Source organism: Bos grunniens, chromosome 4 (genome assembly GCF_055505025.1).
Source record: "Bos grunniens cultivar Pamir isolate PY7600 chromosome 4, Bosgru_T2T1.0, whole genome shotgun sequence".
NCBI lineage: Eukaryota > Metazoa > Chordata > Mammalia > Artiodactyla > Bovidae > Bos > Bos grunniens.
Genome location: NC_141168.1, coordinates 32,279,635 through 32,291,672, shown reverse-complemented (window position 1 = coordinate 32,291,672; position 12,038 = coordinate 32,279,635). Strand labels below are relative to the sequence as shown.

At 38.9% G+C, this 12,038-nt stretch overlaps 1 protein-coding gene across 5 annotated transcripts in view; it reads left to right on the top strand.

Moving 5' to 3' along the window:
• The window catches only part of ASB15 (ankyrin repeat and SOCS box containing 15), a 60,147-nt gene extending 54,837 nt beyond the window's left edge, over positions 1–5,310 (top strand). For all 5 annotated transcript variants that reach the window (XM_086395827.1, XM_086395825.1, XM_086395828.1 and 2 more), the window contains one exon: positions 2,068–5,310. In XM_086395827.1, the coding sequence (XP_086251953.1) occupies positions 2,068–2,085 (18 nt within the window). In that variant the 3' untranslated portion in view covers positions 2,086–5,310. The remainder of the gene's footprint in view (positions 1–2,067) is intronic.
• Positions 5,311–12,038: the final 6,728 nt, after the last annotated feature.

Here is a 12,038-nt window from a genome sequence, read left to right as displayed (position 1 = left end):
AGGTATTATCATTGCTAATTTTTAAAAATTAAAAACTAAGGCTAAAGGGGGTTTACATAATAGCCTGGACTCTATAAATTCTTGAAGCTAGTTACCCTTCTGAACAAAAGCCCAACTTAGGAGTGAAGTCCAAATGAAGCAGGACAGATGAAGACAGCATTTTGGATCTTAAAGATTAACTGAAAGAAAGAGAAGGGGATGGAGAGAAGGACCAACAGATTAAAAGAATTAAAAAGAACACATCAAACTAAAAAAAAAAAAAATACTGTCAATACTAGTTTAGGGATAGCACACGAAGATAATGAAGCTGTAAAGAAAGTGATTACTATAAACGTCTGAAGAGTAGTTTCTTACAGGGAATGAAGTTTGGACGGATTGTGGAGGGAATTCTGGGATGACTGGGGAAGTCCTATTCATGACCTAGGAGAGGTTTGCAGATGTTCACCTGATAATCACTTAAGAAACCATATGTACAGTTGCTTTATCTATATTTTACAACGAAAGAGTTAAAATATTTTGGAGATTGTAAAGGAAAAAACCATGAGGCTTATATAAATTATTTCCCAAAGTTACAGACAGAAAAATAACAAAACAAGGATTTGAACTCTAGTCCATCTCATTTAAACATAGGCTCTTTCTCCAATACTACTGTACTTCCTGTCATAGAACAGATTTTCCTTCTAATTAGTAATACATTGTCCATGTGTTTGTATTGGAAAAGAATTACAAATTCCTGTGACTTTAGAAAAGAAATCCAAGTAAGAATAAGACCAGAAAGTTTTCTAGTTGTTTCAGACACATCATTGCGACTAGAGTGTAGTCAGTTGACTGCTATGAATATAGTTAACCACTGGATGTCAGGATTTCTCCAGGTATATGTAGGGCAGAGTTTTTGTTAGAGGAAAAAATAAATTTTTTTAAAGATGGGTTTATTCTATCTATTTTAGTAATGATAACTTTGCCTCAATAGTTTTTGAAAAACAGTCTTAATTTTTTCAAAATAACTTGAGTATTTATAATTGCAAATATAACAAAAAATGTGATCTCTTTGATTATTAAATTGAGTGATCGTTCACAAAAGATTACAATGTACCAAACACTTTTGTAATGCTTTACGTGAATTAATTTGTTCCATATTTAAACAGCCCTATGAGGTAAGTCCCATTGTGATCCACATTTCCCAGGTGAGAATGCTGAGATCATAGGGGTTAAGTAACTTGTCCAGGATAACACAAATACTATTTAAGTGGCAGAGACATGATTTTAATCCAAGCCGACTGAGTCCAGAGCTTACCTCTAAGCCTGTGGGCAATGCTGCCTTTTCACTCACTCCTTTGCTGGATTAATATTTCGGTACTGTAATTATACTAAAGATAAAGTTACTAGAGATAAAGTAAGAGTTGAAAAGAAAGACTAACATCAGTTATTTGAACATTAGCAGATTTTTTGAAAAATATAAAATTTTTAGGTGTCATACACTGAACCAAACCTAAGATTGAATCATGGACATATGGAATCAGTTGTATCAGATGTTTCACAGATAACTATTCATCAGAAAGATGGTAGGAGAGAACAGAAGCGAAGGAATATATCTCTAAAATACTCAGTTCTAAAAAATAAATAGTAGGAGATATGAGCATTTGCTTTCTTTAATCAAGTCCATTCATTCATTTAACATATTCTGTACTTCCCTGATGGTCCAGTGATTAAGATTCCACTCCATGCTCCCACTGCAGGGAGTCTGATCCCCAAGGGAGGAAGATCCCCCATGTCACATGGTGAGGTTAAAAACAAAAACAAAAAGCATATTCTAGTTGAACACTCTCTAGAAGTCAAGCTCTCTTTTTGACACAGAGGCACACTAAATGCCTACCTCCATGGAGCTTGCATTCTAGAGGAATGGTGTGGAATGCTTAATTGCAATTTGAATTTTACTTAGTCACCAGTTACTAATATGTGCATGCTTGTTTTTTAGAATGACACTTAGTATTGTTCTAAAACAGTCTGTATCTTATAGTTTCATTCATATTGTTTTTATTTTTTGCTTGTTTTTCCCATTCACTTTAGAGAATCCATGCTCATTAAAGCATTTATGTCGGTTAAAAATTCGAAGACTGATGGGGCTGCAGCGGCTCTGCCAGCCAACCTTGATGGAGAAGCTCTCTCTACCACCAACTATTCAAAGATACATATTATTTAAAGAGTATGACCTCTATGGACAAGAGCTAAATTTGCCATAATTTGAAATAATATTTTTAAATGTGACTTTAAAAATATGTTTAAATGAGATTCCCTCAGAGAATTTCTTGGAATCATGTTACATCCTGACATATACTTAAATCCATTGACAATTTTATAACTGGATCCTGGGTTCTTTGGGGAACACCATATTTCACATCTTTAAAGAACTTTACATTGTGATTTTTTTAAAGCAAGTTAATATTTTGCATTTGAATTTCTATTATCATCGCTTGCAACAAGTCTTCAAACTCTCCTATCAAGTGGCTCCTACAGTATCCATGAGCAAGTCTCTCCATTGTTCGTAAAACAAAGAATCACTTTCTCAAACCCCAGTTGCTGGCAAATTCTGTCCTTTCTCTTATTGCCACACTGTATAAAAGAGCTCCTCCCTGTCTCTTCAGACGCCCTCATTGTCATCTGACTTCTACTCCCTCCACTGCCCTTCCCAAGGTCCTTATCAACTTGTTTGTTGCTACTTTCCGTGAGCATCCTCCAGTCTTTGCAACTGATTGCTGCAGCATCTGACACTATTACCTAGTCTGCCTCCAGAAAATGATCTTCCCTTGGTTTTCCAGGTATCTTGCTCTCTTGGCCATCTTCCAACCCCTCTAACCAGTCTGTCTCTGGCTTCTTTCTATGCTGTGCATCTCCTACCAACTCTTTAGTAACATATCTTAAGTTCTCTTTTTTTATGCTACGTTCAACAGGAAATTTCATCCATACCCATGGTTTTATTTACAACCTACATGTTTTTTGACTGTAAAATTTATATCTGAAGTTTAACTTTTTCTCTCATACACATGAGACCTGTGTAGACAATTGGCCTAAAGGACTTTTGAATACGAAGAATCCTCAAATTCAACATATCCTAAAGCAAACGTGCTGCCTTCCTCCACAAAAAAAAAAAAAAAAAGCCTCCTTCTCTTACTATCTCTAGCTCAATTATTCAGTCACTCAGTCATACCTGAATCTTTGTGACCCCATGGACTGCAGCACACCAGGCTTCCCTGTCCTGCACCAACTCCCAGAGCTTGCTCAAACTCATGTCCATTGAGTCGGTGATGCCATCCAACCATCTCGTCTTCTGTCATCCCCTTCTCCTCCTGCCTTCAATCTTGCCCAGCACCAGGGTCTTTTCAAGTGAGTCAGTTCTTTGCATCAGGTGGCCAAAGTATTGGAGCTTCAGCTTCTGCATCAGTCCTTCCAATGTATATTCAGGACTGATTTCCTTTAGAATTGACTGGTTTGATCTCCTTGCAGTCCAAGGGACTCTCATTAACCCAATTATTGATTCAGTTTCCCAAGTCAAAAGCTTGGACATAAAACTTGACCATCCCATTTTCCTTCTCCAAGTTTATTTCATGAAGTCATCTTCTTCTACTCAGTCTCACTGATTCAGCCTGAATACCAGCTCTTATCTCCTTTCTTCCTGGGATATTGCAGTGCTGCCAAACTGATCTTTCTCTCTGCTGTCTTGCCTCATCTAACCCATGTTCTACACATAATATCCCAGAGTGATCTTTTACAAATGTAAGCAAGTTTCACTCCCCTGCTTAAAATCATTCCCACTGCTCTTGGGATAAAGTCCAAAGTTCTCCATCCGCTCCAACTCCCTGCCTTCCTCTTAGCCTTATCTCTTGGTATTTCCCTTGTGCCATCTCTTTAAACATGTTAAATGCCCCTGATAAGTTAATGCTTTGAACAGTGATTTTATACATCACTGTGGTGGTGATTTAGTCGCTAAATCATGTCCGACTCTGGCAATCCCATGGACTTTGGCCCACCAGGCTCCTCTGTCCATGAGGTTTTTCAGGCAAGAATACTGGAGTAGGTTACCATTTCCTTCTCCAGGAGATCTTCCCAAACCAGGGATAGAACCTGGGTCTCGTACACTGCAGGCAGATTCTTTACCAACTAGGCTACCTATACATCACTAGTTTCCGTTTTAAAAATAGGGCCATCTATTTTATATATACATATATAAAATCTATTATCATGGATATTTCATAAAAGAAGGGCCATTTTAGTGCCAGAAAATGGGGCTGCCTTAAACTTGATTATTAAAATTGAATTACTTTATCTTTGTAAAAGCTTAACAGTTTGGTCTTCATTTCCACATTGATGAGTGAAAATTTCATTCTAGCCCAACAAGTCTCTGAGGTCTTTGGTTTGGGAACCACTGTTTTAAAAGAGACTCTATTTTCTTAGCTCTCAGGGTCTTTGTACGTTCTTCTCCTTCTGCCTGGAATCCTCTTTCCACCTCCTCCTTCCTCCCTCCACCCCTTATCCTACAGGTCTCGGTTTAGGTGTTCCTTCCTCTAGGATGGGAGGCCCTAGAACAGCACTTCTCGTGCCGTATTACAGAAACCTATGTTCCCATCTGTCTCTCCACTAGACTGTAAGCTCTGTGAGGGCAGGGTCTATGTCTGATTTGTTTTACAGTGTTTTCTTAGGGCCAAACACATTCCCTAGAGCATAGAGAGAATGCAAAAATTACTTGTTGAATACATTGAATGAGTGAATGTTATGTTATGTAAGATCCAGACAAAATTAATCAGTGACCTCATGGTAAAATGATAGTTCTGAATCTCTGAATTGGTTATATAGCTTTAATTATGTAATTACTTGGATTCATTCTTAGATTTTCTTATAATCATTTTTATCTTGAGTTATTGTATTCTTTCAATAGTATTATCTCACTAGTTTATGAGCTATACAAATTGTATTTAGCTCTAGCTATAAGTATGAAAAAACTATAATTAGACATATAGTTTTAATCACTTTTATTCCCTAAAGAATATATTTTCATATAGATTAAACTCTAATGTATTTAATTAGAACTATAATGTTTTGGGTATGGGATTTTGTGATTCTTCTGTCGCTCTCCTACTTGTGGCTAAAATGCATTGTTATCTATAATATTACTCTAAGTAGATTTTTTTTTTTAAGATTTAAGTGTACCATATGACACTTCAGATATTAAATAAACTAAAACTTGGATATTTACTGTATTTTTGTATAAATACATTCAAGATACTTCAGATATTAAATAAACTCTAGTACACAAAAGTTTGACATTTTCTTTAGTGTGTTTTATGTAAACATATTCAAGAAACACTTGAATGAAAGGATATGAATTAATTGCACCTACTATGGGTTGAAAGTGGTTCTTTGGTACTTGTGAAGCAGGAGAAAAATATATTCTATGAAACTGAAACAATCACTATATTCAAAATGGACTCAACCTCTTTTTTATTACATGTTGAAATTTTCTAGCAGTGTTTTTGTTTTGGGATGAGCTGGATGGTAAGAGGATTATATTATATCTAATTAGAACTCTGTTTCTCCAAGAATATGTCACTTTATCTGGGAGGGCAACAGCTGCTTCTCCCCAGTGAGCTTCAGGAGAAGCCAAACATTCTACATGGTGCCTGTTTAACCACTATCATGTTTAATCAACATGATAGGGTTTTGATGACATCTTCCATGCTGCCAAGATGATCATAGCTGTTTTGGTAACTGTGGATTCTGTTTTGTACCATACAGAGACTCTGGTTGGGAAGAAGCAGATATGGCCTCTCATTTGAGTGAGGTTTGTTTAGTTTTTCAGTAGGTCATCTTTAAATACTATTTGCATTTCTGACTTACAATAATTTCATAAGCTCATTGAAACCGTGTACCTCCTGAAGAATATGGGTTAATCATTGTAAATAGTCTCAGAACATGTTTCCAGGCATAAGTCAATGGTGCATAAGATATGACAATTGTGTAAATGTTGTACAGCAAATATTCTTAGGTAACACTTGCTTTGATGCAGGTTTTTGAAAAATCAGTGCATAAGGGTGAGACAGTATGGAAATTTCCAAAAAAAAGATGGAGTCTTTTATGACACAGCACATGAAACCCCACATCTGCTATTGCTTGATATAGTCCCGATCATCAAAAAGGAAGAAGGGCTTCTTAGGGGAGAGGATGTGTAGAAGGAAATAGACTTATTTGACCTCAGTGGCCTGTGTTGTGTAATCTCACGGAGTGCTAGAGATGTCTGGGGATTTGCTGTTTTCGGAAGGAGACAGTCTAGTAATTTGAATCTGGGCACTGGGAGTGCCTGAGTTCTAATGATGGATTGACCAGGGATTCCACCAGAGGCACTGGACGGGTGCTCATATTCTGTGTTTCAGATTCTAGTAGATGAGAGACAGTCATTTCTCTTTCTTTGGAAGTCTTTCATCCCAGGAGATTCCAATGAGATTTTAGATAAAACTCCTTGGAAGCAGACTGTAGTGTTGGATAAGGTAGAAAGTGTGGAGGGTGATAAATATGATACTTACTTGAGGATTGAGTGGGTGTGAGACAGCAGTATCTGGTTCTTTCTGTTTGAAGCAAAGCCTGTACTGGCTTCTCAAAAAAACTTTTTCATGCTTTGTGGAAGTCAAATAACCAGACATGACATTCAGTAGTCAGCAATCTATGTTCCTGATTGTTCTAGTAGCCCCTCATGATCTAGTTATCCAAATTAGTTTAATATTGTTTCAGTGAAGCACCAGTTTTAATAATTTTTATCTGGAGGATAGAAATATTTGCTCAGGCTTTAACTCATTAGAAGCCTTTCAACTTGGACTCAACTGTGGCCCTAAGCCCCTTACTGGGGGACTGACCTTCAGAGTTGTCTGAGGTACCGAAGAGGCAAAAACTGAACCTGTGGGTTGGATGCCCTGATTAAATTTGAACTGCAACTATACTGAGTCCAACTTCATGATTGATTCTAGGATATCTGAAGACACTCTCTTCAATGGGAAACAAAGCCTTTTATTTGACAATCAAAAATACAGTTTAAAATACAAATAAATTTAAGAGAGAATCATTCAAAAATCTTTCTAAATAGCAGGGTTTGGTAAGGGAAAATGATGAGAACCCAATGACCATGGAAGGAAAAAGATAGTTACTTCCTACCTTCCTGCCATAGATCATTTGTTCTATGAATGTGGAAAGATTCTTGAGAGAAATATGGTTCATTTTAATATGTTCTAGCAGGACTACTTCAGTAACAATGCCCTTCCTTTGTCCTGTGTTTTACAGTTCACGAAGCATTTCTCATATGTCATCCCCCTTTGCTGTAGGAGCAGGACAGTGAAGGGGTTAATGAACTCTACTCTATAGATAAGGAAATCAGTTCTACAGTTAACTAAGATAGTAAATGCTGGGGCTAGGATGCAGTATAGGGCTTCTGATTGCAAATCCCATGTTGTTTTCACCACATCATTTTTAGTACGGATTAGGAGAGCATTCGGAGAGCAACCCAAAAGTGGAAGCAATCCAAATGTCCATCAACTGGTGAATGGATAAAGACAGTGTGGCCAGTCTATACAATGGATTACTATTTGGCAACATACTACAACATGGATGAATCTCAAAAGCATTATGTTGAGTGAAAGAAGCCAGATGTGAAAGAACACTATTGCATGATTCTGTTTGTATAAAATGTCCAGCTAAAGCAAATATACAGAGACAGAAAACAGAGGAGTGGTTGCCTGGAGCTCAACGGGGTGGGCACAAAGGTTGAATGCAAGCAGGCACAGGGATTTTGGGAAGTCACGGGAAATGTTCTAAAATTGAATCATGGTGATGGTTGCACAACTTGGTAAATTTACTGAAAATAATGATCGAACTTTACACAAAGTTGAGTGAATGTTATGGCCCATCAACTACACTTAAAAAAAAAAAAAAACAAGAAGAGCATGTCTCTTGCTGACAGGTGGTGCCGTGTTTACAACCTTGCTGAGGTCGCCCAGCTGAACAATGGAGTCATCTGGCTCAGAGGAAAGTGCTCAGTTCTTGCACTGGCAGCCCATGATTTATTAGTTTTGCTCTGCTGATAAGACCATGAAAAGCAGATGAGGACACAGCATTCAAGGGCAGTGCCTATTGCCTTCACCAGTTGAACTGGCTCTCAAACCCAAACAAACACAGCCTGCTCTGCCAGCCTCTGACATTTCCATGAAGCTTATAATATGACTTTCCCACCTATTATTATTATCTACAAAACACACAAAAACATGTAGTTTAGAGAGCTAAAAATGAAGCTTTCCTGTCCAAGTGAGGGCATAAACTGACAAGGTGTCATGGTATCCTGGGATGGATGGGTGTTTTGTAACACTCATGAGAACTAGTTCGGATTCCCTGGAGGTGCAGTGGAAAAGAAAGCCAGGAGAAATGGGGGTGGGATGGCATTCCAGGGGAAATCAGAGAAGGCAAGCTTTCAAAAGGCTGTGGATCTCAGGAATCCAGGACAACCGAGGACGGAAATGTCAGTGAGGAACTGTGAGTGTGTGAAAAGACAGTGCCCTTGATTTTCCAGAGAAATTTGCCAATGAAAAAGCTCAGTAACCAGACACCAGCTCTCAAGCACTGACTGTGCCATCTCAGAGCACACCGTGTCCCCACAATTCCCAGACTTTGACACTGAATTTACCTTTCTAGCCCCTCTTCACAGTGGAATCTCAGCTGTTCTGCCTTTTCAGTTACCACTTCCCTGCAGGACTGGAGTTTTCTTAAGTGACAGTTGTCATAAACTTGAGGAGAGAGCTCTCCCAGGGAACAAATCTGTGTCTTGGGTGGTCTTGAGTGCCGATCATTCTTCTTAATACACAGTGAACAAACCGGCCCCAAACTATCATATCAACACATGAGGTTACAACTAAGTGGTTACTGAAATGAATGAAAGTCTCAGACCTTCCAGGATACCCCACGTAAAACTTCCTTTATCAGGATTTCATATGATATATGTCAAATCTGTTCCCACTTCCGTAAGTGGAATTTCATGTTTATGAGCTGCCTTAGGAGGAAAACCTGATTGAAGAAATTCAGCTATTCTTTCCTCACTTTTGAATTTTTTCTGACAACCACTTTTTTTTGGTCTTTATAATTTTAACATTATCAGCTTGTCTATTAACTTGCACTGGGGCTCATTCTTACATGTTTGAATTAGTTCAGCAAAGGATACTTGAACCTACTACACACAAGACAAAGCATTAGCTGTGCTATTAAAAATTTCTGTCTTTCATCCCATCTGTCTTCTATTTTGGTACATTTTGAAATGACAAACTGGAAAATCTCAACATGAGAAGCACTCGGACTCACAGAACATAACACTAATTATCACATCGTAGCTGGGTATACTTAAAGAGAATTTTTAACCTCTCAGAACCCCAGAACCCATTTTCACCCTTTATAAAATGGGTGGCATAGTATCTATTTCACCAAGCGTTGCCTCACACGCAGTAAGTGGCAGCTACACACAATTATTCAGTGGAGATCCGATTACTATGTCGGACTGCCTGGCACACTGTATGTAAAAGCATTTTGTAAACTATAAACGTTATACAATGGCAAGATATTAGCTTTATAAATAGCTCTAATAATTTTAAATTTGACTCATGCTCACAACCACAAGCTGGCACAGCTGGGAGATTTGCTTGGCTGCCAAGCCTGAGAGAGAAGACTTGATAAGGGTATTGCCAGTTCTCATCTGATCCATGGGGCCTGTTTGGTTGTCATCTGTGCTGGGCCTGACCTTTGCCTGACATTCCCCCCGGGAGCCTGTCTCCTGCTATCTGAGAAGCTCCCAGCAGACAGACTGAGTGAAGTCGGAAGCTTCACTTCCTTAGGGGTCATTGCGTTAGTTCTGCAGCCTTTGGATCAACCAGCCATAGGAATTGTTGAAAACCCAAATTCTTCTGCATAAGTGAGAAACAGGTTAAATCTAGTTCAGGAAGCAATCTGGCAATTGTACAATGAGAGAGAGGAGCTAAGCCCTTTTAAAAAAAAAACAACAAAAATAGAAGGTGAAAGTTAGGAATAACTTGTTAACAGTAGATAGTTGATACTTGTGAAAATAAGAGAATTTCCAGTTCCCCAATTTTGCAAATGACACTGTAGCATATGATTTTCATGTTTCCTCATCAGCAAACTGAGAACAATTTAAATAAGAAAGGCATCCATGAAATGAACAAAAAAGTCATTGTGAGATATGAACACAGTAACCAGTCAGGCTAATTTGTTAGATTGGAAGCCACATTCAGAGGCAGACTGATCATGAAGCAGGAGCTTCTGGGCCCTTGTGAGTGTTGGGAGTCCCAGGAGTAATGGAATGTTGAGGGGGTTTTTGTGTGAGAGCCAAGAAGCCAGGTTATAATTAGGTGCCATTTTGCTATATGCATTTCTGGTAAGCCACTTCAAGAGAAAAAAGCTCTGCTTGCTCAGTTGCTTCAGTCATGTCTGACTCTTTGCAACCCCATGGACTGTAACCCTCCAGTCTTCTCTGTCCATGAGATTCTTCAGGCAAGAATACTGAAGTGGGTTGCCATTTCTTCCTCCAGGGGATCTTTTGGACCCAGGGATTGGACTTGAGTCTCCTGCATCTCCTGCATTGCAGGTGGATTCTTTACTGCTGAGCCACCAGGGTAGCTGTGTTTTATACACTCTTATAACTAATTTTGTTTTATATTATTATTCTTAAAGAGGTCCCCATCACTGTAAAATCACTAGACTCCATAAGACCTGGATCTACCCCTGTCTACACTGGAAACCATCTGAGTTGTTTTTTCAACTTTTTCTTTCTTTTATATTTTTACTTTATTTAATCTTATTTATTTATTTATAGACTGTGCCAGATGGCATGTGAGATCTAGCCCTGGCTGGGAAACCTGCACCCACTCCCACCCCCACCCCCACCCCGGCATTGGGAGACCTGAGTCTTAACTACTGGACTGCCAGGAAAGTCTCTGGGCTTTGTGTTTTTGTTTTTTTTTTTAATTCTTCTTAAACACCTGAGAACTTTAGTAAGCCTTGGGGATGATGAATGAGCAGACATAGCTCCTTCCTTTGGGAAAAAATTCCTTTCCTGTGAAGACAAATTCAAATCAAGTGATCCCAAGTGGGATGCTGCATAGAATAAAGTTTTGTGGGAACTTAGAGAACTAAGCTGACCTCAGGCATCAGGAAAGACCTCCCTTTGGGAGTGTTACTTAAGAGTAAGGAATCTAATGAGGTGCATGAACCTAGAGCCTATTATAAGAGTGAAGTCAGAAAGAGAAAGAGAAATATCGCATACTAATGCACTTACACTTCATGGCAAATAGATGGGGAAATAGTGGAAACAATGGCTGACTTTATTTTTCTGGGCTCCAAAATCACTGCAGATGGTGACTGCAGTCATGAAATTAAAAGATGCTTACTCCTTGGAAAGAAAGTTATGACCAACCTAGACAGCATATTAAAAAGCAGAGACATTACTTTGCCAACAAAGGTCCATCTAGTCAAGGCTATGGTTTTTCCACTGGTATGTATGGATGTGAGAGTTGGACTATAAAGAAACCTGAGTGCCAAAGAATTGATGCTTTTGAACTGTGTTGTTGGAGAAGACTCTTGAGAGTCCCTTGGACTGCAAGGAGATCCAACCAGTCCATCCTAAAGGAAATCAGTCCTGAATATTCATTGGAAGAACTGATACTGAAGCTGAAACTCCAATACTTTGGCCACCTGATGCGGAGAGCAGACTCATTTGCAAAGACCCTGATGCTGGGAAAGATTGAGGGCAGGAGGAGAACGGGACGACAGAGGATGAGATGGTTGGATGGCATCGTGGATACAATGGACATAGGTTTGGCTGGATTCTGGGAGTTGGTGATGGACAGGGAGGCCTGGCATGCTGCGGTTCATGGGGTCGCAAAGAGTCAGACACGACTGAGGGACTGAACTGAACTGAACTGAATGCATATACATGGAATCCAGAAAGA